Raw genomic sequence first — 27314 nt, 5'->3', positions numbered from 1 at the left:
GGACCCTGCATCGAAACATTTTGAACTAGGTCATATGGTTTAGCATACTCACCCAGTGAAAAATCCACGATGATGATCTTCCGCCGAGGCTTAGATGCATGCTTGCTAGACTCTCCTTTTCCTTTCATCTTTCCTCCCTTTGAGGCCTCTTCGTGCCTAGCACGCTTCACTCCCATGGCATCCACTTCTTCTACTTTTCATTTTCCTTTGTCCTTCTCTTTGACCCGCTCTTCTACCTTTACCTTTCCTTTAGCTTCAAAGCTGAGGACACTCACCCAACGAAAAATCCACGTTGTCAATCTACTTCTTCTACTTTTCATTTTCCTTTGTCCTTCTCTTTGACCCGCTCGTCATACGGTTTAGCATACTCACCCATCAAAAAATCCACGATGTCGATCTTCCATTGAGGGTTAGATGTATGCTTTCTAGACTCTCCTTTTCCTTTCATCTGTTCCTCCCTTTGAGAGGCCTCTTCATGCCTAGCGTGCTTCACTCCCATGGCATCCACTTCTTCTACTTTTCATTTTCCTTTGTCCTTCTCTTTGACCCGCTCTTCTACCTTTACCTTTCCTTTAGCTTCAAGGCTGATGACACTTACTGCTTGGTTTTCAGCAGGTGGTGGAGGTAGCACTGGAATGAGAGGTTGCGGTGGTGGTGGTTGCACGGGCGGTCGAAGGATTTGGACCGATGGGTCCTCCCTCTTTGAACTTCTTGAGCTTTTGTGATCTTCTCCATGCAGGGTATGATTTGCGATGTCCTCCTCTCTTGTATTCTCTAGGAGAATATCCATAGCTTTCGTCGGAAGGTGAAGAAGAAGGAGAAGAGGGTGACCTCTTTCTTCCTTTGTTTCCTCTCTTCCCTTTTGGAGTGATGAGAAGAAGGACTATGGGTTGACCATTTCCTCTTGGGAGGAGTTGGCGATAGTCTAGACCGCCGTCTTCATGGAGCCACATCTTTAGAGGAACTTAGGGATTCAATTATTTCTCGTTCTTTAAATTCCTCGTCTCTTATGGGAGAGAGTCTTCTTTTGGGAGTCTCATCAAGAGGCTTCCTAAACTCTCTCTCCTCTTGGAGAGGAAGGGAAATCCCATAAGCCCGAAGTTGTTGGGTAACTTCGGCTTGCAAAGTAGGGTTGCCCATAGCTTGATGCAACCTAGTAACAAGATAATTGATAAACATGGGGGCATCATCATTAGCACCTTCATGTGCAAAATCAAAGTTATCAATGTTCATTCTACTCTCTTGGTTATTGTCAGCCATACTAATTATACTTACGTGTTTACTTAGTGCATCCTTTGGCAATTCAAAACTTTAGTTCCTACTCCTCTTAGCCTTTGAAAATAAGCACTTAAGTATCTACACCCATGGCTCGAATTGGTTAATTATAGAGAGTAGTGGGGTGGGTCTCACATAGCAGAATTACCAATGGATAGCTCCTTTTGAACTTCTTATGGCTCAATAATGGTAAAGCCGTAGGAAACTCTAAAAAGACCCCATTATTGTAACCAAAGCTCCCAAGGTGTGCACCATATCCCACATAGTGGGCTCAACAAAATCGATAATAGATCCCAGTTTCACTTACCCTAATATAATTAAAAAAATCAACCATTAATAGGCTACTTGAGGACCAATCTAATGGAAATGGCCTAGGAACTTTGAGAATAGCAGAATAATGAGAATTAGAGTAAGCATTTTTGTGAGATCACTTTGAGAACATAGAGGACTTAATTGATGGTAGCAACATACAAATAGTACTTAATTAACTTGGCATGAACAATACTTTTACAAGAGAGAGAGTATTAGAGAACATGACAATAGTTGAGGATCGGATTTACTTGGAGCCGGTCCCCCCTCCAAAAGGCGTTTGTATTATAGATTCTCCCATCAAGAGAGACTTGGTACAATATGATCTTTGTGTTCCTTGTGACCTTGGTGATGCTATGAAGATGGAAAGATTCATGCATCATGAGCATAACATAAAATGTGCAAAAAGCATTAACTATCCCAAGCCTCAGTCCCAAGGCCTCAAACACCTTCGAAGGTGGAGAGAGATAGCGGGGAATGAGGGTAGGGAAGAGGAAGAAGAATCATTCATAGGAGAAAGAAATAGTTCCTCACTTATCATCACTCGTCTTGCTTAGCATAGCATAATAGCATAGTAATGAAGATGAAGAAGATGGCAAGCTTAAGCATTGAAGCACGGATCTTGGTTGGATTTGCATTCCATAGCCAAGAGTGTTGGTGTAGGCTCTCCACTTCTCAACAAGTTTGGAGAAGGAGATGGAGCTCTTGCACTTTGCACTCCACACAATGAGAGAATCTCTCTGTGTGTGTGTGGGAGAGTGTACCCTCCTCTCATGCTTGGTCCACCTCTCTCTCTCTCTCTCGTAATATTTAATTATATCATTTGGACATGTGTCCTCTTTTTCCTCTTTGAGAGAAAGAACTAATATTTTATTTTTATGCATCTAAATTCTCATTGGACCCCTTTAAAGCCTATACAATAGGATTTAAGCACATCATGAGGGCCACATGTGGAGGATTTTTCCATGTGTCTTTTATGCTTCTTATGTCATTTGGTTTGAGTTGAACACTTCAAGGAGTTAGTCAATCAAGCATGAAAACCGTTTATGGCTCTTGAGAGTTTATCTTTAAATTGAACACTTCAAGAGCCTTTATCATTTTAAGCATAAAAATCACCTCACGCTTTGGGCAAGGCTCCCACAAACACTTTAAGCACTTTAGTTAGCAAGCCGACAAGCACCTCATGCTTGGGTAGGGTTCCCACCTCAAGGTCAGCCCTAGCTTGCCTAAGGTCAAAGGACTTTTTAACACTAACTTTTGAAGGCTTTTAATGAAGCTAACCCTAGGGTCTTTTAAGCTCCATTAGATGCACGTTGCTCTTTGATAGACTACCTCCTTTTGGACCCTATTGAGATGCAACCAGCTCTCCTCTTGGTCCCTTGCTTAGGTAAATCTAGAAGTACTTATTGCACATTGCTCTTTGGTAGACCATCTTCTTTTGGACCCCTATTAAGATGCAACCATTTTTCCTTTTGGTCCCCTATCGAGATAGGTCTAGAAGCACATATCTATATCCTAACTCTTGTTCCCCTTTTATCTTCCCATATTAAATGATAAGTTTAAAATTAGAAAATCATTTGGTAAAGTTAGATATTATATTTTATTACTGTTGCTACTCCTCTTAGCCTTTGAAAATAAACACTCAAGTATCTACATCCACGGCTCAAATTGGTTAATTATAGAGAGTAGTGGAGTGGGTCTAATATTGCAAAATTGCCAAGGAATAGCTCCTTTCGGACTTCTTATGGATCAATAATGTTAAAGCTGTAGCAAGTCTAAAAAGACCCCATTATTAAAACCAAAGCTTCCAAGGTGTGCACCATATCCCACATAGTGGGCTCAACAAAACTGATAGAAAAGAGAAACCAAATGCTTTGATACCAATGAAATGGAAGTGACATATGAACTTTGAAAATAGTGAAATTAAGAGAATTAGAGTGAGCATTTTTGTGAGATTACTTTGAGAACATAGAGGGTGAACTTAATTGATGGTACCAACATAAACATAGTACTTAATTAACTTCGCATGAATAATAATATTACAAGAGAGAGTATTAGAAAACATGACAATAGTTGAGGACCGGATTTACTTGGAGCCCCCCCCCCCCCCCCCCAAAAACGCGTTTGTATTATAGATTCTCTCATCAAGAGAGACTTGGTACAATACAATCTTTGTGTTCCATGTGACTTAGGTGATGCAATGAAGATGGAAAACTTCATGTATCACGAGCATAACATAAACTTTCCCAAGGCTTCAAACACCTTCGAAGGTGGAGAGAGCTAGCGGGGAATGAGGGTAGGGAGGAGGAAGAAGAATCATTCATAAGAGAAAGAAATAGTTCCTCACTTATCATCATTCTTCTTGCTTAGCATAGCATACTAGCATAGTAATGAAGATGAAGAAGATGGCAAGCTTAAGCATTGAAGCATGACTCTTGGTTGCATTTGCATTCCATAGCCAAGAGTCTTAGTGTAGGCTCTCAACTTCTCAACAACCTTGGAGAAGAAGATGGAGCTCTTGCACTTTGCACTTCACGTTGTTGGGAAACAAGCAAACCGAAACACCTCTATAGCGATGTCACCCAAGAGCGTTGAAAGAGCACTACAACAACACCAAAAGCTTTGGAAAATCCCTTTGAAACATCACAAGTCCAACAAGAGTAGTCCCCTTGGGAATTTACTAGCCGTCACCCATCCAAGAGACTACGTCACATAGGAGCGAAACCTTGCCAAAGCATGGATTTACAACACACGTTGACCAATGCATATGAATACAAGGGCATCCCCTTTCACCATTGGACATCACAAATCCACAACGTCAACATCAATTCCACAATTCATACATACATGCCCTCCGAATCTGCATGCACACAATTTGCCACTAGGCTGCCATAGCCATAACCCTGCAGAGAACTAGTCGTAACCTGAAGAGCACAACTCCAATTGGGGCACTTTAAAGCTTGAGAGAAAGCTTGAAAAATGACTGGCGAGAAAGCTGAAGATGACCAAATTTGAATCTACATGCCGCTACATGAAAAATTGACGCGAACAGGGAGCTGTCCCAACACGACTACACGTAGAGTAGGCAAGGTGAGGGCAAAAACTGCAACAGAAACCATCAAGGAGGCACAACGAGCTCAAACCTGCAAAATTCTGGAGTTTGGCTAAAATTTTTTAAGTTTGTAGATGAGTTTAAGTTATATACAAGTCTCACTTCAAAAAACTCAGTCACGGGCACTTACAGTAGCCCAACAGCTGTCACTAGACTAGCGACTTGCATTGCATGTACATGTGCTTGCTAAAGTAAGCTAAAAAGCCCAAAAAAAGAAAGCCCACACACCCTTTTGACATCGGGCGTCATGTCCGTACGTACAAATTTACAAAAAACGGGGTGTTAGAAGTGCGCCTAACAACGTGAGAGTGTGTGTGTGGGTGTGGGAGGAGTATACCCCTTCTCATGCTTGGTCCACCTCTCTCCCTCTCTCTCTCTCTCTCTCGTATTATTTGATTATATCATTTGGACATGTGTCCTCTTTTTCCTCGTTGAGAGAAATAACTTAATTATTTATTTTTTATGCATTTAAATTCTCATTGGACCCCTTTAAAGCCTATCCAAGAGGATTCAAGCACATCATGAGGGCCAAATGGGAAGGATCTTGAAATGTGTCTTTTATGCTTCTTAAGATATCATGTTTGAATTGAACACTTCAAGCACCTTAGTCATTTAAGCATGAAAATCATTTATGCCCCTTGAGAAATCGTGTTTGACTTGAACACTTCAAGAACCTTAGGCATTTAAGCATGAGAAGCATCTCAAGCTTGGGAAAGGTTCCCAAAAACACCTTAAGCACCTTAGTTAGCAAGCATGACAAGCACCTCATGCTTGGGTAGGATTCCCACCTAAAGGGCAGTCCTAGCTTGCCTAAGGTTAAAGGACTTTTTAACACTAACTTTTGGAGGTATTTAATGAAGCTAACCCTAAGGTCTTTAAGCTCCATTAGGTAGCATTGCTCTTTAACATACCATCTTTCATTTGGACCCCTTTAGCCTTGGCCCCATGTTGAGACAGACCCATAAGTAAATTTCTATATTTCTATATTCTAACCCTTGTTCCCGTCTATTCTCCCACATTAAATGATCAGTTTAATATGAGAAAATAATTTGAGTTGGTTAGATATTAGATTTTATGACAATATGGAAGGGGCAAATGAGTGTATGCCATGTGCACTGAAATGGTGGGTATGGCAGGGCCTAAAAGTAAGTGGTCAAACTTGTACTCTTTTATAAAATATAAAGAGAAAATCTCTAAATTCAAAAAACTAAACTTTTCTTTAAATAGCTGAGTAAAAACCAATCCTTTCTCTCTCTAGTGGCTGCCAATTTCTCCCCTCCCTCTCCTAAAAGGGGGTCCCTTCAAAAAGCTGTTGATCATTCCCTCCCTCTGTCCCTCTACTGTACCATCTCTCACTTCTCTTCACTTCACCTTGCAATTGCTTCTCTTTCCTTCCTTTCAGTTTTCCCTCCCAAAAGCTCTACATCAAAAGTTTGAACCTCCTCTCCCTCCTCAAGCTGAAGTTCTCCATTTCTCTATGGACCTACTAAACACCTCTACCTAAAGCTGAAGATCTGCACAATATTCTTCTGCTAGATCATCCCTCTTTCTTTCCTCAATAGGTTTCTTGCTCCTTCTCCATTAAGATTTCTAGAGAGGATCTACTTCCCTCTCCAGATTTGCAACATTATCTTCCCTATTAAGCCAACAAGCAAGTGGAGTAGTATAGCAGTGGCATCCTTCACCTTTGTGTACCATCAAGAATCTTGCTCTATATACAATTGAGAACATGGATGTGATGAGGCGGTCCGGGGCGGCGGGCAACAAAAGAGGAAACTTCTAAACACCCCTCAAGGCTCCTATGTTGCTCAATTAGGACAAGCCCGTAGCCAAAAACAAGTGAAGGGGCACCACCTAGTTAGAGAGTGAATTAGGACACCGAAGAGTAGAATCCTTGAGCAATACAAGTGAGAAGGAAGGATACACTAACACTAATATCAATGCTACAAATACACACACCAAACACCTAGAGAGAGAGAGAGAGAGAGAGAGAGAGAGAGAGAGAGAGAGAGAGAGAGAGAGAGACAGATTTGTGCAAGAATTAAGCTTCAATTTAAATGATTGATGCGGATGTATAAATAGCTTGGAGGAGAGTCAAGAGACACAATTAAGTTTGATGATGTTGAGATCTACACATTATCTTAGGGTTATGGGAACCCTCTCACCGTACAACCCTCTTATAATGTTTTCCCAAGCAACAAAACAAACACAAGAGCTCTTGAGTCACATACAAGCAAATACTACACAAGAATCTCAAAATGAAAATTTGTCACCTTAAACCAAATAAATTGAAATTGCCAATTGTGAATTGGAGAGACTCAAGAGAATTTTGAACCGCGCTTGCACCCAACTTATTGATTCAATTGATGTGCAAGAGTAGGTACAACTTTGATTGGAGTTATGAATCACTCACTCCCTTGCAATGCTACAACTAGCTCAAAGAAGCTTTCCTACCACAAGTAACGGTCTATAGAGAGCTCACTCTCTCTCCCTACAACTAAGAATGATGGTACGCTCAAAGTAGTGAGCAATAGTGTAGAGACCATGCCATTTACAAGGGAAAAGGGCTCTATTTAGAGGAGTGAATGAGATGGGTGTACCCTTGAGATGGTGAATCTTTGAGAAATCTTGGACTTACCCTTGCGTAGATTGTCGAAAGTGATCGCCGTTCTCCTTCTTTTGCCGCCACCATAGTCAAATCACCACAAAGAGAATGAGGGGTTTGTTGATGAAAAACTCCTATTTTGTAGAGATTAAGTATGGTTGGATTGCTGACTTTTTTTGCATTCTTGAAAGGGTAGAATAAAATTGTAATATGGGAGTAATAGAGAGAGATATGGAGATGGTGGATGTAAGTAGAGCTTCAAAAGAGAGCTACGGGTGTGAGAGGGGAGGCTAATGGTGAAGAGCGTGAGAGAAAACCATGGAAGTTGCAAGTTTGAGTGAGGAATAGAGAGAAATGATTGTGTGTGTGTGGAAGTAGGAAAGGAGGTGAGAGAAAACTTATGGGATACTTTGTGAGAAAATTGGGCAGAATAGAGTCCACAAAAAAAATCATATCTCACTGATGGTAGCTCCAAAAATTATCAAAATTTTGAGTTGATTATTCAACTCTTGGTCCACATTTTTTCTTTTAGTCACCGCTTCAAATTCAGAGTGGAGATAGATATAAAAAATCCCACCAAAATGCCTATTTTTCTTCACAAAAAAGTCTTTAGTGGTTCCCTTTTGTTGAATTTGCATAAGGCTCCAAAGGTGAGCCCCTCCTTGCATGGATAACCTAATAGAATTCTAGAGGTTTGAAAACATGCATGGTTGTGGATTATGCACACATATAATATATGGATATGATGGAAAAAAACTGATTAGTATATAATTAATTCATAGAATCTAGAATAGTGTTAGCTGTATAAATATATGAAAATATAGAGAATCAAATGAGGAGGGTAATCATTTGTATTTATTGATGTATCTTTATTTACAAGAGATTAAAAAAACTTGTAGAAAATAGGAATTTAGTGAAAGGCAATGACTGATGGTGAAAGGTATTTTTTTGAGGTTTTTCCTTGGAGTGGATTCACACTGATGGCCAAAAATGACATGCCATATGGGATAGCCTCTACACCACACATAGCCTGAACATCCCCAAGCATCATCTCAAGGTAGGAGCGATCCTATAGGTAGGAAGGGGCACCACCTAGCAGAAGTGCGATTAGGACACAAACATTCATGACCTAGGGTAGCAGAAGTGAGATGCCCTCTAGGTAATCAACACGAAATGGTGGTATAACAGATGTCCACATGTAAAAGATGCCTAATCACTAGTCATTAGTGTGTGCATGAGGGAGATATGTGACAAGGTCGGAATAGGGCACACTGACTGATTGGAGAGATCGCACGTGATGGAGCACAAGCATGGCGATATACAAGAGACGAAACATCCCGTAACTATGGAAAATCAAAATAGAGAATGGACCCCACAGATCAAATAACCATGGCACCCTTTTATTGACGATGATGATACTTACAAGTGGTGGTCTTGATGACTACAAACCTGGCTCTTGGCATTAGGGATGCATCATGGAATGCAAGCGCCATATGGTGCATGGCGAAGTTGGAGTTAGCGGGAAGGTTAGTTGAGGGAAAACATCGAGACGATACAGCCACCGACGACATCAATCACCAACTGAGAGCGGGCCAAGGTAACATGGCATTGATGCCTTCAATCCAAGCATGCTCATATTGCTTGGCAGGAGTGTAGTGACTACCTTATGTGCATGGAGTGGTCGTGACTAGTAACTCAACCATGGTGGGGAAAATAGTGGTGTTGCCAATGCTAAAATGCCCAAGCGTGCAACTCAACATGATGCCATGAGCTATTTAGCTTGGGGTGCATTATGTGATTAGTGGTGCTTACAATGTAGAGTGCATGGAGCTAGTGTATTCATCCTTCACTTGTGTCCTTTTTGGTGCTAAGTGGAGGCCTCTTTATATAGGCTTGAGAGGTGGTCCTTACCTAATGGTCCTTGCAAATATCCACTGGTCGCTGTAGAAGGTCTAGATGCCTCTCTAGTAAGAGAGATAGAGAGAGAAGGTAGAGATAGAGAGAGAGGAAAGAGTGGACTGGGGAGAGTTTTTTTTACAATACACTATAGGTTATTAGGGAAAAGTGGGGTTTGGGGCATTTACAAGGGTTTTGTCGATGGTTCGGGTGGTCGGTGTGAGGTTTTAGTGCTGCTAGAGTCGGTTTTTTTCATGAGAAGCCGAGATGTTTTGTGTTACCTCCTTTCGGTGATGGCTGGGGCATGCCTTCGACGCCACTTCTTGTTTTGGTGTTGGCAATGCGTGAGTTAGCCTCCTTTTCTTTTTTTCCGTTGGCGTCGATTCCTTCATTTTTTTATTTCTTTGTGTGTCTGTATATGCCTGCGTGTTCGTGTTCATATATATGTGCGTGAGTGTATGCGTGTGTGCATTGAATATGAATGCGTATGTTTGAGAGTATGAGTATGTGTGTTTTATACGTGTCGGTGCTTGTGTGTGTATGTGCATATATATACAGGATTTTGTGTGTGTATATGGGTGAGTGTGTGTGTGCAGGTAAAAGAGAGAGAAAGAGAGAGAGAGAGAGAGAGAGAGAGAGAGAGAGAGAGAGAGAGAGAGAGAGAGAGAGAGAGAGAGAGAGAGAGAGAGAGAGAGAGAGAGTAAACTTGCATCTGCTGGCTATCTGTGCCGACACCGAGAGCGAGAGAGAGAGAGTGTGAGAGAGGGAGCGAGGGGAAGAGGGGATGGCGGGGCTGAGAAGGTGAGGGAGAGGGTGTGGGAGTTGAGAGTAGGTGTGTGTGTGTGTGTGGATAGGAGAGAGAGGGCCTCAGTGAGGTACGGTGGCCTTCGGGCTTGTGGTCTGGAGTGGGAGAGAGAGAGAGAGAGAGAGAGAGAGAGAGAGAGAGAGAGAGAGAGAGAGAGTTGATCTCATGCACCCTCGCGGGCTGGTCCAGAGGACGCGCAAGGGAGAGAGAGATAGGGGGGGGGTGGTAGGGCTGCTTTCGGCCGACACTGAGTGAGGGGGGGGGGAGTTTAATGGAGTCAAGGATGGGATATGAGGGAAAGGGAGAGTTGCATTATTTTTGTCCTCTTATGGGTTGTTCACACACAGCGAGAGACAATGAGGGAGAGGAAGAAAAGAGAGAGAAAGAAGGGGGGATGGAGGTAGTGAGAGAGGGGAGAGATGGGTAATCGGGCTCAACCTGCCGGTGGGAAGAAAACAAGGGGGAGGAGAGAGAGGCGTGTGCGAGGCAAAGAAAGGGGGGGGGAATAAGAGAGAGAGTGCGGATCATAATGAAAGAGAGAGAGAATTTGAAGGAGAAAAAATGGCGTCCGTCATTTGTTTCCTAGAACCTCATCTCTCTGGCCGGTGCGGATAACCCGACGTCATTAGCCCTCTCCCTTAGGTTAGGGGCATTCATGCCTTTAACTCATCGGTTTGATCATTGCTGTCGGAGGTGGAGGTTGATGGTGTATCCTCATCACGAATGTCGATAGGTGGAGCCTGATAAAATCGAAGAAAATAAGGTTCGAGCCGCAACCCATTTACCTTGGTTTTATAAAGTTTGCCATCAGCTTCCATAAGCTGGTAACTTCCATTGGCATAGTTTTTCCTAATGATGAAAGGGACTTCCCATCGGAGTAGGAGTTTCTTATCTTTGTGAGTGTCGAAGCGATTGTTGTAGCGGAGCACCAACATTCCTTTTTTTAATTCTTTTTGCCGAAGATGCTAGTTAAAGCTAAGACGTCTGTGCTCTGCTTGTGCTGCATAATAATTTATTGCTTCTTCTCTGTAGCTGTAGTCTTTCCAAGTTGATGATGTGATCTCTCAAATGCATGTTGGGCTGTTGAAGTTGTCTTGCCATTACTCTGAGACTTTGTAGTTGCACTTCAATGGGCAAGATTGCTTCCTTACCAAATACCAAATGATACGGTGTGAATCCCAAGGATGTACGAAATGAGGTTCTGTAGGCCCACAAAGCTAGTAGTAGGTACTTATCCCAGTCTCCAGGATGATTGTTTACCTGCTTGGTAATAATTTTAGAAACCATTCCATTCACCTTTTCAACTAGGCCATTACATTGAGGGTAATATGGTGAAGAGTGCCTCCTTGTAATGCCAAGTTTCTGCATTAATTCTCCTACCAAGTCTGCTCTGAAACCTGGCCCTCTATCAGAGATGATCTCTAATGGTGTGCCAAACCTACAACATATGTGCTTGTAGATAAACTTAGCTACCTCTACCGTTGTGATTCTAGTAGTGGCTGTAGCTTCTGCCCATCTAGTCATATAGTCGACTCCCATGATGATGTAAAATTTCCCCGAGTTGGCCCTAGGCAATGGTCCTATGGCATCGATACCCCACTTTTAAAACGGTCCATATAAAAGGATAGGTGTCTGAGGTTCAGGCATAAGTGACCTAGTGTTGGCCTTTTGACACAACTTACACGTCTTGCACCATTGGTGTACATCTCGGTTGAGGCTAGGCCATACAAAGCCAGCCTGCAAGATTTTCCTACTTGTTATGTCTAGGGCAAAATGACCACGACAAACCCCGTCATGACAACTAGCAATTACTCTCGTGATTTCATTCGAGAGAGGGACCTTCCTAAGTATTTGGTCCTTACCCTTACAATACAAACCGTTATTGATGAGCCGATACCTTGTGGCCTTTTGCATCAGCCATTGCTTCTGTCCCTTTGTTAAATCCGATGGGCATTCCCCTGTTTCCAAACAATGCATGATGTCAGGTAAGGCATCACTACCTTGAAATAGAGGGAGCTTTAGCTTTATAGCCCCAGCCACCACTTCCTGCAATCTTTCACTTGCTAGGGCATCTGCTTCATGGTTTGGAGCCCTTGGGATATGGTGTATCTGAACTTCTTCAAACTTACCCAACAAGGTTTTTACACCGCTTAAGAGAGTCCTCAAGCTAGGATTCTTGCATATCCATACTCCATTTACTTGCCTTACCAAAAGTAGAGCATCCCCAAATACATTAAGGCGTTTTACCACTTGCGAGACGCACCATTCTAAACCCTTGGTTAGTGCTGCATACTTAGCTTCATTGTTAGAATGTGAATCTAACAATTGGCCAAGCGAAAATACCTTGATACCTTTGCTATCAAAGACCACTATGCCTGCAGTTGCTTTGTCGGATGCTCGCTTGTAGGCTCCATCAAAGCAGAGAGAGTGTGCTCCTTCTACCATCGGTGGTACTAGAAGTAATAAAATTTCTTCCCCTTTAGATTGCTTCTCCTTCCTCTCAAAGCCTTGGTAGGTCATGAGTCCCCCCAAGCTTGCCCTTGTCGTGCTTTCCACCTGTACCGTGTAGTCAATTTCTTGCAGACGAACTAGCCATTTTGTAATCCTAGCAGACACATCCATGTGTTGTACAACGTAGGGAAACATCTCATCTGTGGTTAGAATCACAAATTGCTTAGGCAGCAAATATGACCTAAACTTTGTAGTTGCAAATCTAAGAGCTAGGACTAGGTGTTCTACATGGGTGAAACCTTTCTCTGCTGCTGTCATCATTCGACTAGAGAAGTAAATTGGCCTCATGAAAGATGTTGTTGTATCCTTTTAGAGTAGCACAACCCCCAATCAGTCATCACCCACACTTGAGGTGACATATAATTTTTCATCCCACTTGGGTGGTGAGATAGTTGGTAGGGTGGCTAAGACCTCCTTTACCTTGTTGTAGTGATGTTCGCTTTCCTCATCCTAGGTGAAAGTTGATTTTTGAGTGAGCTGTTGCAGTGGTAGAACAAGTTGTGATAGTAGATGTATGAATTTACTGAAGTACCTCACCTTTTGTAAAAAAGAGACCAGTTGACGTGCGGTTGTTGGTGAAGGTAGGGATATGAGTGCGGACACCTTACTTGGATCGGCGTTGATACCTTTTGCTGAAATTTCATGGCCTAATAGAATGACTTTACTCTCCCCAATGTGGCATTTGTCCACATTTAATTGCTTGCCTAGGCTATGCAACCTGGCCAAACCCTCAGTTACCTTTTCTAAGTGTGAAATGTGAGAGCTATATATACAAAAATCATCAATGAACACTCTTATGGATGTTCCAAAGAACAGTTGAAAGACATATGTGACATATATTTGGAATGTGGCACGTGCATTTGTGAAACCAAATGGCATAATGCTGTATGCAAAACAATCCCATGGCGTGATGAAAGTGGTTTTTAGCTGATCTTCCAAGGCTATGCGTATTTGAAAATATCCAGGATAACCATCACACACGGTGTAGCATTCAAAACCTGCTACTTCATTCAAAATTTCATCCAAGAAAGGGAGAGGAAAGTGGTCTCTCTTTGTAGCTGCATTTAGTGGTTTGTAGTCAATGCAAACCCTCCAATTACCATTATTTTTAGGCATCACTACTACGGGTGACACCCACTCTGAGTTTTCTATAGGATAGATGAAACCTGCTTCCAGCAGCTTCCTTACCTCGGCCAGGAGTGCCTTTTCTTGTATGACCCCCAGTCATCGTAGCTTTTGCACAACTGGTTTTACCCCTTCCTTCAGCTTAATATGATGTTCCACCACTGTAATACCTGTGATTCTTTCATAGTTGTCAATGAATAGGTCAGGAAATCCCATCAACATTTGCAAAAAACTATCTTTCTCCTCAAGTGTTAATTCCGTGGACAACATACCCTTTAACCTACTTTCTCCTAGGCCAGGTGATTTGCTCTCCTTTTCATTGCGTTGCCCTTCTGGTAACGGATCACCAGTTGTGCTTACCCTTTGTGGATTCTTTATGATGATACCCATCACATTGATGGAATTGTCACTTTCGTCGGTGGATGTGGTCTCCTCCTCAGAAGTGGAAGACTTGTTAAGTATGGAGCCTGATTTACCCTTTGTAATTTTCTGTGGTAAAAGCGCTCAATTGTAAGGCCCCCATTATGAGGAGAAGCCATCGTGCGTGAAGGAAAATCACTCACCGGAAACCAAAATTTTCACGGACAAGAATCAGGGGCAACTTTAAAGGCCTCGGGGACGGGGCCCTTGAGACTTTTTTTCGCCGGAATATTCTTTTTCACCGGAATATTATGGCCGGACGGCGATCGGAAAGTGGTCGGAAAACAACCGGTCGGTTGGCCGGTGGCCGGTGGTCGGAAGTCAATGGCCGGTGGCCGGTGGCCGAATTCAAAAGCGGACTTGTCTTCTCAAGGGCGGCCACACATGGGCGGATTGGAGGGTCCGATTTGGACTTATTCGCACAAGGGCGGCTACACATGGCTGTCTCTCATAAGAGAGGGCAGCCCTTTTGGCCTATAAAAGGAGGCCATTTCTACACACATTTCATAGTGTGAAGTTGATGCAACAAGGTGAGTGTGAGGTGGTGAGAGTGAAGCAAGGTGGGAGCTCCATTAAGGGTATAATCCCTTTGTAAACTACTTCTTGTTTTGAAGTACTAAAGCCATTGAGTGGTTGCTTTCCCGTGGACGTAGCCCACATTGGGTGAACCACGTATATCGTGTGTACTCTCTCTCTCTCTCTCTCTACTCTATAATCTCGTGTATATAAATCTATCTCTCTCCATTAAGTAATCTACTCAATTATCTATTTAGCTACGTCTTATTTCCTAACAACTGGTATCAGAGCAAGGTTTGCTCGTAGCTAAATTATCTCAAGGAAAGGATTCCTTGAATTGAGTGGGAGTTATGGCGGAGGAAGGGAAGCTCAAGATTGAGAAGTTCAACAACAAAAACTACCAACATTGGAAGATGCAGATTGAAAACTATCTCTACCAGAAGGACCTCTATTTGCCACTAGGCGGTCTTGCGAAGAAGCCCGCAACAATGGCAGATGAAGCATGGATTGTCCTTGATTGAAAGGCACTGGGAACAATCCGGTTAAGCTTGGCGTCAATGGTGGCCTTCAATGTTTCGGAGATAAAGACCACGGAGGACTTGATGAAGTCACTTGACGACTTCTACGAGAAACCATCGGCATCCAATAAGGTATTTCTTATGAAGCGCTTGTTCAATCTAAAGATGGCAGAGAATGGTTCAGTTGCAGAACACCTAAATGACTTTAACACAAACATGAGTCAACTTCGATCAGTGAAAATCAATTTCGATGACGAAGTGCGAGCTCTCTTTATACTATCATCTCTACCGGATAGTTGGGACAGCCTTGTGATGGCTGTAAGTAATTCTATCTCTGGCACAAATACTCTTAAGTTTGATGATGTTGTGGGTGTTCTCCTAAGCGAGGAAATGCCAAGGAGAAGCACAGGAGAATCATCAAGTGCTGCACTATCAGTGGAAACAAGAGGAAGGCTTAAGGAGAGGTTCAAAAACCAAAAGGGTCGTGATCGCTCAAGGCGGAGTAAGTCACACACAAAGTGAGTTCTTGAATGTTGGAATTGCGGCAAGAAGGGCCACGTCAAGAAGGATTGCTGGTCCAAGAAGAAGAAGGAGACAGAGTCTCAAGACAACAAGCCAACATCGGAGGCCAATGTGGCAGGTAAAGTAGAGCAAGATGCTCTAATTCTCTCATTAGACAATGTGTCTAATTCTTGGATAGTAGATTCCGGGGCTTCATTCCATGCGACACCACACAAGCAACATTTCCAAGACTACACCAAAGGTAATTTTGGGTATGTATACTTGGGAGATGATGAAGCTTGTGAGATTGTCGGCAAAGGTACAGTTTCTGTCAAAACTGCTAATGGAAATGAATGGAAGCTTAAAGATGTTAGGCATGTTCCTTCTCTTCGCAAAAATTTGATCTCTACAGGACAATTGGACGATGAAGGTCACAACATTGCATTCGGAAACAAACGGTGGAAGATCTCAAAGGGATCTTTGGTGGTTGCCAAGGGTGAAAAAGTCGGTACACTTTACTTGTGTACTGTTAGCACGCAAGCTTCAGCTTGTGCAGCAACTACAGAAGTTGACAGTGCGGTGTGGCACTACCGACTTGGGCATATGAGTGCCAAAGGAATGCAAATCCTTCAAACAAAGAAGCTTCTACCAGGTTTGAAAGAAGTGGACTTAGAGTTCTGTGAAGATTGTGTTAATGGTAAACAAAAGAGGGTAAAATTTCAAAAATCAGGAAATGAAAGGAAAAAAAAAAAACTTGAGTTGGTTCATTCTGATGTTTGGGGTCCTGCAAGTACACCATCACTTGGTGGCTCATTGTACTATGTAACATTCATAGACGATGCGACTAGAAAAACATGGGTTTATGTCATGAAGAATAAATCCGATGTATTTTCCATATTTCAAAGGTGGAAATCCTTTGTGGAGAATGAAACAGGTACCAAGGTTAAATGCATCAGATCCGACAATGGAGGCGAATATTGCAGCCAAGCTTTTGAAAGCTTTTGTGCTAGCAATGGCATTCGGAGGCAAAGGACAACCCCAAGGACACCTCAACAAAATGGGATTTCGGAAAGGATGAACAGGACAATCATGGAATGAGCACGAAGCATGCGGCTACCTGCAGGCCTATCGCTTGAGCTTTGGGCGGAAGCTGTAAGTACGTTTGTGTACTTAATCAATCGGTCACCCTCAACGGCATTGGATGGGGGAGTTCCAGAAGAGGCATGGACAGGTAAACCGGTGAATTATGCATTTCTCAAAGTGTTTGGGTGTGAGGCTTTCATGCACATAGATAGAAGCCTAAGATCAAAGTTAGATGCAAAGTCCAAAAAGTGTTTCTTCATTGGCTATGGAGAAGGAGACTTTGGGTATCGCCTATGGAATCCTGAAGATGGTAAAATCTTAAGGAGTAGGGATGTAATTTTTAACGAACAAAATATGTACAAAGATTACTTGGAAAGAAAACAAACAAAAGAAACAGGTGATGAGTACATGGAGCTTGAGGATGGTGAAGACTCAAGGATTGCAAACGGTGACAATGTGCAACAACGTCAACCAAATGAAGAGCCTCAACCTATTCCCCGAAGATCTACAAGAGCAAGTAGACCTCCAGAGGATGTAAATATGGATGTAAATACGGCATTCCCTCATGGTGACTTAGAGGAGGAAATCTACATGCTTCAACCAAAGGGGTATGAAGTAAAAGGTAAGGAGAAAATGGTTTGCAGATTAAAGAAGAGCTTGTATGGTTTAAAGCAAGCATCAAGACAATGGTACTTGAAGTTTGATCGATGGATGTTGGATCATGGATTCACAAGATGCAACTCGGATCACTGCGTCTACACGGAGAATTTGGGAGATGGGAAATTCATCATCCTAATGTTGTATGTTGATGACATGTTGATTGCAAGTGCTAACATGCAGGACATCAAAGACCTAAAAGAGGAGCTGTCCAAATCTTTTTCAATGAAAGATTTAGGTGCTGCAAAGAGGATACTTGGTATGAAAATATCAAGGGACAGGACGAAGAAGACAATAAAGCTATCTTAAGAAGATTACATCAAGAAGGTACTAGAAAGGTTTGCAATGCAAAATGCAAAACCAGTTTCTACACCTTTGGCTGGTCATTTTAAACTAACGAAGGATATGTGTCCAAAGACACAAGAGGAGATAGCCTATATGTCTAAAGTTCCATATGCTGCAGCGGTAGGTTCTCTAATGTATGCTATGGTCTGGACAAGGCCAGACATTGCACATGCAGTGGGAGTTGTGAGTAGGTTCATGGACAACCCAGGTAAAGAGCATTGGCAAGCTGTGAAGTGGATACTTAGGTATCTAAAAGGGACAACAACAAATGCTTTGTATTTTGGAGGAACTCATATTTTTCTAGAAGGGTATGCTGATGCAGATATGGCAGGTGACAAAGATACTCGAAGGAGCACTACTGGCTATGTGTTCACGGTTGGAGGCACAGCAGTAAGCTGGGCTTCAAAGCTGCAGAAAGTGGTTTCACTTTCTACCACGGAAGCAGAGTATGTAGCAATGACGGAGGCAAGCAAAGAAATTCTGTGGCTTCACAGATTCTTAGAAGAGCTTGGATTCAAACAAGACAATTGTGTTTTGTACAGTGATAGCCAAAGCGCTATCCATCTTGCGAAGAACTCAGCCTTTCATTCAAGGACAAAGCACATTGAGGTGAGATATCACTTCATACACACTCTTTTGGAAGAGGGACAGCTAAAGCTAGGAAAGGTGCATACAAGTGAAAATCCTGTAGACATGTTTACAAAGGTGGTCAACAAGGAGAAGTTGAGCTTTTGCTCATCTTCAATCGGCATTCAAGGATAAGAAGCCAGAATGGAAAGCAATCACAGGTTTGGTTTGGAGATCAGTCTCCAAGTGGGAGATTGTTAAGTATGGAGCCTGATTTACCCTTTGTAATTTTCTGTGGTAAAAGCGCACATTTGTAAGGCCCCCATTATGAGGAGAATCCATCGTGCGTGAAGGAAAATCACTCACCGGAAACCAAAATTTTCACGGACAAGAATCAGGGGCAACTTTAAAGGCCTCAAGGGCGGAGGCCCCCGAGACTTTTTTCGTCGGAATATTCTTCTTCGCTGGAATATTATGGCCGGACAACGGCTGGAAAGTGGTCGGAAAACAACCGGTCGGTTGGCCGGTGGCCGGAAGTCAATGGCCGGTGGCCGGTGGCCGAATTCAAAAGCGGACTTGTCTTCTCAAGGGTGGCCACACATGGGCGGATTGGAGGGTCCGATTTGGACTTATTCGCACAAGGGCGGCTACACATGGCTGTCTCTCATAAGAGAGGGCAGCCCTTATGGCTTATAAAAGGAGGCCATTTCTACACACATTTCATAGTGTGAAGTTGATGCAACAAGGTGAGTGTGAGGTGGTGAGAGTGAAGCAAGGCGGGAGCTCCATTAAGGGTATAATCCCTTTGGCCATCAACCATGGCCTTCCCAAGATTAATGGATAGCCCTCCCCCTTAGTAGGCATTACAAAAACATTTACCTCTACCTCAGTGTTGAAAGCTTTTATCTTCACAGCACTTACCACATGTTAAGGCGGTTACGCCGCTAGCGGAAGCTAAATAGCGAGAACTCAACCAACAATAGAATTTGTCAGACGAGGACGGAGCTTGACCCGCAGGCGCATGGAAACAACTAGGTGGGTGTCAAATCACCTACTCGACCTTCTAATGACAATCACTACTAAGGAAATCAAATCTAAGTTTTAAAATACGCAAGTGACGAAAGGCTATTGCGGTTAATCCTCTCTCTATCTCTTTTCTATGTCTCTCACCAGCTATTGTATACAAAAAACATATGGATGGTGTGAAGGACTAGGTGCTATCTGGCCGGTTGGATGGATTGGTTGGCCGAGTGTATGGCTTGGTTGGTTGGGTTATCCTCGATCGACTCTTGTGTTATTGCTGGCTGGGTACATCACTAATAGAATTACTGATTGGTTGGCCGATTATATGGCTTTGTTGGTTGGTTTACCCTTGACTAACTCTTGTTTTACTGGTCGATTGGATGCAGCAATAATGTTTTTGCTAAACTGTTGGGTATTCTTATGATGGGAAGGAGTAATGTTTGCTGTACATTACTGGCCCTGGCTATTGCGGTTAATCCTCTCTCTCTCTCTCTCTCTCTTTTATGTCTTTCACCAGCTATTGTGTACAAAAAACATATGGACTGTGTGAAGGACTTGGTGCTATCTGGCCGGTTGGTTGGACTGGTTGGCCGATTATATGGCTTGGTTGGTTAGTTTATCATTGATTGACTCTTGTATTGTTGCTGTTTGGCTGCAACACTAATAGAATTACTGACTGGTTGGCCAATTATATGGTTTGGTTGGTTGGTTTACCCTCGACGACTGACTCTTGTTTTACTGGTTGGTTGGTTGCAACAATAATGTTTTTGCTAAACTGTTGGTTATTCTTATGTTGGGAATTGAACTAGCAGCTACTATAGACACATCTTGAGTAAATCAAAAGGTTTGTTTGGGGATTCGAGACTAGAATAATATGGTTTTTACGGCCCCTTGTTCGGCTTGAAAAACTGGTTGAAGCTTATGTTTGTAAATGCTTACACTATTTTTTGGAAGCAGACATACATGGCTTGATGGATAACGTAATTTGACTTGTTAACTGGCTGACGGATATGTGATTTTTTAATCTACTTACCATGGTTGGTTTCAAAGGGAATGTGACTTTCAAATTATTGGTTACACTCATGAAAATCTACTTTCTAGGGAAACTTTTTAATGATAGAAGTTTTTTGGCAACAAGCAAGCGTCTCTAGTGGTTTTCTTAGCTTGAGCTCTAGTAACAACTTGCGTTGGTATCAGAGTTTCATTTTCAGACCCACTGCTGGTAGGAATAGTTTCTAGCATATTCAATGTCGTCTTTTGCACTTTGTTTGGATTCTTTGAACAATCCTCAATGAAGTGAGTAACCCCACACTCAGTGCAATAAGCGTTAATTCTAATGATTTCCGTATGTGGACAAACATTCATCAGATGGTCACCTCCACACTTGTAACAGGGTCCTAGTGCTGGTCTTGGTCCCACTTGATTCGTCCTTTGTGGATAGGATGGTCTTTGTCCTGTTAACCCTCCATGAGCTATGAACATCAATGTTCTTGCGTCCAAATTGTATCTCTCTTCATCAGAAGCACTTGTAACTGCTGGTGTTTCAACATTCCCAATCATGCCCCATGGTTCTGGTTGTTTGGGTTCTTCTGGTGGGTAATACACAATTGGAGACATGTGTGCACTAGATTCTTCATAATAGGCTTGAACAGGCACTAAGGCTTGTTCTTCCTGATTCTCTAAGGTTGATGCATATCTAATGCTTACTGGTATTGCTCCTGGTAAAGGTGGTTGTTGTCCCAATACCGGTTGCGGTCTTTCTATCCCCATAGGTCCTGGTACATTTCCCGTTGGGTATCGAGGTACTGGATGTACTTGAGGTGGTGCTAATTGAGCAGGAGGTGCATACTGACGCTCCCTTACATACCCTTTGTTGTAATAGCACTCCTCTGTTGGATGATTTGTCCATTTTTGCTCAATAGCACACCATTTCAGCGGTTTTGGCAATGGTTTTTGGTATGGTGCCATCCTTTTTAGAGCCTCTTCTATCATTTGCTCTACATTTGGCATGGTTGTTGTTTGAACATTCTTTTTAGTGTTAGTCTCGCTCGCTACGGAGGAGGAGCTACTGGATGCAAAATCTGTATCCGCTGACACCTCTCCATAAACCGTACAGTTATCCACTAAGTACAATGCCTCTCTCGTTACTTGCTCGAAACTTGTACAAGCTTTCAAGTGCAAGTCCTTCTTGAGAGTGTCGTTTCTCAGTCCCTCAATAAAGAGAACAGATAGTCTGTCATCTTGTGGTCGTTCACGTACAGGACATCTCTCAATGTATTGTTTGAAGCGAAGTGAAGCTTCCTTCACTTTTTCGTGTTCTCTCTGTTTAAAAGCATATATTTGTGAGACCGTATTGTGCTTAATCCCTCGTTTTGAGAATTCCTCAGCAAACTCTCTTAGCAAATGGTCAATGTCATGGAATCCCCCTATGTTCAGTGGTTGAAACCATGTCAATGCCGTACCTTCTAGAGTAAGACCAAATCCCTCGTATTGTGTATGGAAATCTGTTATCTGCTCAGCTCTTAAGACTTGCATTAAGAGTGACACATGTGCATACGGATCTCCTGAACCACCATACTTCTTTGGCATACACTTCGCTACTTGAGATAGTCTCATACGTCTATGGTCTGCTACCAATCTCATTGCTCCTGTGTCCCGGCTAAAGCTTTCTCTAGCATCATGGACCTCATGGGTTACCCTTGTCGGTTCCCCTGCTCTGAATCTACTACTAGGAGGTAATTGTGATGGTTCCGCTTCGAACCTTGGACCTGGAGTGGTATACGTGGGGATTGGAACTGCACTACCTCGATTCGTATCCATTGACTCTCTGGAATGTAATGATCCCATTGGTCCGGGTTTCGAGTACTGAGGTTGACTGAAAGAGTCAGCAGCCTGAGTTCTTTGTCCTCCTGTCGTCATTGGGTTTTGCACTCCATTTGTTGGTGCTGGTCTTTGTGAGCTAGAAGTAACATAATACTGATGTAGTGGTCCCCTAAAGTATGTATATCCTTCTAATTCTTTCTTGCCCATTGTTGAGTATTGCCTCCCATACTTGTCGTAAGCGGCAATTTTCACTTCCAATCCCTCTGTGTAGGTAAATACATAAAGTCTTTTTTGGTCTGTCAACTCTCCGGTGTAGGGTTCTTCACATCTATAATAGAGATCTTGCTCCCCATTATTATATTTGTATAGCCCCACATAGATGTTATCAGTGTTGATCCTTGTAGTTTCATTCTCTCTTCTTAACCTCGCATCAGGGAAGTTCATTATTGGTGCTTTTTCCTCAAGTTCTTCATCTACTTTGGCTTTGGTGCCCATCAAGCCCCACTTGTCCACAATGTTAGGGTTTCGGACTACCAAGTACATGGTACCCTCGTCATCTAGATATCTATCTCCACTATAGCTCACAGGCACTAAGTCCTTGAACTCACTAGGTCTCTCCTCTATCTTTACACAATAGCGGTCCATTCCATCCTTGTAGATCTTGGCACCTTGCTCATTGTCGTACTGATATTTTATGAACAATAGCTTCATTGTGGCGGAAGGGTTTGATGATCCTGCTGCCATATTTTCTCTGTTGTTCAGGTTCAGGTGTTCCACGTGTTCGGTGAAAATCTCGTAAGATCTCTCCGAAGAAGTATCAGAGACACTTCCTTCAAAGATCGGCTCTAATGGTTGCACCCAACTTTGGTTTACACTTCCCTCGGTTGATATGACACTTGCTGGTTCCCCTTGTTTTGGTTGGTTATTCTGGAGGTTCCTGCCCGATCTCAAATTCATCAATTCCCCTAAAGGACTTTATGTTTTCCGTCTGGGCAATTTGTTTTCCTCAAGTTTTTGTGGTCAGAATTGATCCAAACTGATTGATACTTTGTCAATTGTTTAATCTTGTCAGTTGGACAACTTCTGTTTCATCAAGTGAGAATTTTGTTGCAGTTATGCTGAAAAAGACATTATATGCGTATGATGTCTTTTTTCACAGATTTAGACTATTTTGGTTATGCTCACTCTCAGTAGCCCCCTTATGCTCTTTCCACTCACAAAATTCAGTTTGAACTCTGTTTGAGCAAGTTATGGCTAATTTAGGCTTTTCTTGGCAATTTTCCGCTTTTGACTTGTTTTTTGGGTCAATTGTGATCCAAATGGGATGAAACTTGAAATATAACCTCTAGACAGCTATTACAATGGATCTATGTTGGCAAAGTATCAAAATATGTCCAAAATTAGGTCAAAGACATCATACGCGTATGATGTCTTTTTCATCAATTTGGGTCAAAACTTGATATTTATGCTTCCTAGAGTGCTTGTAACAATCTTGTCAGGTCAGATATAAAAAATAAGCAGTGGATGTGCCAAAAGACATTATACGCGTATGATGTCTTTTGTCCCAGATTTTGACTATTCTTGGTTTTAAGCCTTCTCTAATGTTTATAATTGAGTTTCAAGTGTTTTTGTCAGGTTTGAATGTAAAAACAAGATCTGAATCCAACATTTCCTCTTCTTTGCGTTTCTTGGACTCCGACTTGTCTTTTTGGGTTTCTTTGAGTGTTAATGCTCTTGTTTTAAGTTGAAATTAGGGTATAACCCCCCTTTTGAATACTCTGGTAAAGTCAAAATTTCTGTTTTGGTCTCTGTTTGGTCATTTAGACATCATACGCGTATGATGTCTAAAGTTGCAGATTTCCAGTTTTTTGGCACAGAATCCTTCCTAAAGCTTTCTCTAGTGCTCAGCAACTCCCCGATACATAGAAAATTTCTCTCACTTTTGTTTATTGCAAGTTTCACTACTAACTCGACGGTTTAGTGATCTAACAAGCAATCAACCATATCAAGCAAATATTCCAATGATTACTAGCTCTAGATCAGGATCAAATGAAGTCCTACCTAAGCTATTCCTAATCATAAAATGGGTTTGGTAATTGTGATTTTAAAGAGATCCACTGCCACTCACGGACTAGCAAATTCTTCTTCTATCAACAACTACTCAACACCAACAAAACAACCAACAAATCTAAGCTAAACTAAAAATACTGTCAACACGGAAGACCCAGGAATACCCCACTTCCTAGTATCTCTCGAGATCTTCGGAGTCCACCACTCCTAGATCTTTTCTAACTAAAGTATACAAAGTAGTTTATACGACTCACCTCGTAGGATTAGTCTAAGGTCACCTACTTAGGGCTCTCGTCCCCGGCAGCGGCGCCAAGTGTTAAGCCGGTTACTCCGTAGCGGAAGCTAAATAGCGAGAACTCAACCAACAACAGAATTTGTCAGACGAGGACGGAGCTTGACCCGCAGGCGCATAGAAACATCTAGGTGGGTGTCAAATCACCTACTCGACCTTCTAATGACAATCACTACTAAGGAAATCAAATCTAAGTTTTAAAATACGCAAGTGACTGAAATCCGTACTACGAACGAATGCTATACGAAACAGGATCTAGAATCATTGAATCGATCTCAAACTCAAGGGGAAGTCTATGCACTAGGTAAGAACAACACCCTAAAGACTTGAACTGCAAAATCAACCTATAACTACTCCGTGCGGTAAATGCGTATGAAGACAGGCCGAAAAATACAGGTGACCGAAACTTGACCCCGATGGTACTAATGTGTAGCTCTACTCGTTGTGGTTCTATAGATATGCTGCATGCTCTATTCCGACATACGAGTTGGAAGAAAACTCACACCGAAGCTCGTAGGAACTTACCACACAGAGAAGCCGATAGCGCGCACTCTTGGTATCAGTGTGTAGCTCTCGCCGTTGCTAACACAATGGCGGTGTCGCTTCTCCAATGGCGGCTCCGTAGCTCGCGTAGCAAGTAGATAAGACTCTCTCTCTCTCTCTCTCACTCTCTCAGATACAGTCACGGCGCTCAAAAACTCACTTTGATTAAAAACTGAATCCTCCTTTAGGTTACAAAACTTTGGCTTATATACCTCAGCCTTGGAGGTGAGAACATCTCTAACTAATTACATCAGCGAGTGAAATTACTTCGGGATTACAAGCTGGAAACTCAATTGAGTCCCGTTACTTAATGAATGGATCAATTCAAAATCAATGTCGAAAAGACATTTATTACAATCAATGGTTACAAAAATGATGAGTGTGAGGAAAAATGTGGGTGTGATCCTCTGCTGGCTCAACACTCCCCCCCTCCGCGTTCATGTCATCCCTGACATGACTTTTATGCTTGGTCAATAAAGTCCTGTCGTCTTGAGCATCTGCAAATGTGATTCGTATCGTAGGTTGCCGATGGTCAAGGTTTGGCCGAATATTTTACTTTCGTGGGTGAAAAATCCGGTGTAGAAAGCTTCTTTGAATGTTTGCATGTGGAAGCTAGGCAAAAACATAATCCTCTGGTATAGGAGGTGCAACACTTTTGGAGAAGGTTGCAATGAAAGATCATACATCATATCAGTCATTGTGTCGGCCGTCGATAGTAGACTCGAGGTCGTGGCTTTATCTGGCACGAACACTTCAATGCAAGCTAAGAGGGTCCTGCATATTTTCTTGAGCATCTGACACGAAAGGTCAGGAGAGCCAGTAAAGAGCTTGATGGTGCCCGTTAGGGTTTTCACCATGTAGGCTTTACCTATTCTCTCTCCTGCCTTTGGTCCTGGCATCCTGGGGTAATTAAGCCAATTTGGCTTCTTTTCTGCAATCCTGCCATGCTCTTTCCAGCTTCTGACTCTTGGCACCGGGCAGAAGGTTGCATCCTCCCGAATTTCCTTTGGTGCCTCTACCAAGTAGATGAGGTAGGCTGGGTATTTGTTCAGCCAACCTTTCCTCCATCTAAGCTGCGAATCTACAATCTTCTTTGATTGTTCCTCTTTTGTGATGTCGCCTTCGTAAAGAGCGACATACTGCTCCTCCTCTATTTTCTTTTTCGTTTTTAACACTTCAAACTTCATCGAAGGGAAAGGTAGGCTGGGTTGCATCCACTTTTCATGGAACACTTTTGTGTCTAGTCCCTGAAGTCTAATGGAGATTAGGAGTCTCCTCTCCCATTCCATTTCCGCCTTGGCACTCTCCTCTGTTGACTTTTCTATTTGGTCATGGAGCCTTTGTTCTTCTTCTTCAGAGATTCCTGAAGTTGAGGTCACCTCTTGAACTAGGGTTGGATCTTCAATTGTGGTTGCCTCTCCAGTTTCCGGTAGCTCTATGGCTGCTCCACCTGATTCTTCTTGTGGTGTCTCTGTCTCTCTTCTTTGTTGCTCTTGTAGATCTTGGAGCTGTTTGCGGAGGGTCTCATTCTCTGTTCTTAGTGTTTGATTTTATAAAGTGAGCCTCTCCTCTGCTGCCAATGATCCCTCCGCAATGTGCAACCTTTGCACTTGCTCTAATCTTAGCTCTCTTTGTAAGCTTCGGACCTGGTCTTCCAGAGCTGGTACAAGAGCTCCCTCTTGTTCGGTTCCTGCTCTGCTAGCTCTAGGGGTAGTTCTGAGTCTAGTGATTGTTCTTTCTTGGAGCTCGACTCTTTCCCTTAGCTCAATGAGCTCATCTTTAGCCGCCTCCAAGTCGTCTTCCATCCGCTCCCTTGCTTCCTGTGCACTTGTTACTTCTCTTGAAGCCTCGGCTAGCTAGAGTATCAAGATGTCTCTCTCGTTTTCCACGTTGTAGAGTGATGCTTTATGACTTTCAGATTCAGTCATAGCATCCTCTAATTTCCTCTGCAACTCGGCTTCCCTTTGTTTGGCTGTCTCAATCTCCACTTCCTTTGCCTTGGATCTTTCTTTGATCTTGCTGAGCAGTTCATGCACCATGTGCATGTCTTTTTCATCTTCATCTGTCAACTCTAAAGCTTTTTTTGCCACCACCTCCACTGGCTTCGGCTCTTCTAGTACGTTCTGCTTGTCCAGTTTCTCTTCACTCTCTTTTGTACTCTTTATTTTTTCCTCTGTCCCTCTCCGATCATCTTGTTTTTGTAGGGGGATCCCATAGACTGCCTCAAGGGCCTCTTCTTCAGTGTACCCTATCGCTACTAGATCCTCATAATCGTTTTTCTTTTGCTGAATTGGATCTATCTCCTTTTCCTTGGTCCC

General features: G+C 42.7%; 1 protein-coding gene across 1 annotated transcript in view; it reads right to left on the bottom strand.

Annotated features, from left to right (window-relative positions):
• LOC147438895 (uncharacterized) overlaps positions 1 to 26285 on the bottom strand; it is a 36481-nt gene extending 10196 nt beyond the window's left edge. Inside the window, exon 1 of the mRNA XM_086483940.1 lies at positions 25747 to 26285. Coding sequence (XP_086340066.1) covers positions 25747 to 26285 — 539 coding nt within the window. The remainder of the gene's footprint in view (positions 1 to 25746) is intronic.
• Between the last annotated feature and the right edge of the window lie 1029 nt (positions 26286 to 27314).

This window comes from Adiantum capillus-veneris, chromosome 16 (assembly GCF_014529385.1).
Source record: "Adiantum capillus-veneris isolate H3 chromosome 16, ASM1452938v2, whole genome shotgun sequence".
Taxonomy (NCBI): domain Eukaryota; kingdom Viridiplantae; phylum Streptophyta; class Polypodiopsida; order Polypodiales; family Pteridaceae; genus Adiantum; species Adiantum capillus-veneris.
The sequence above is the reverse complement of the archived record's forward strand: the minus strand, read 5'-3'. Positions and strand labels throughout refer to the sequence as shown.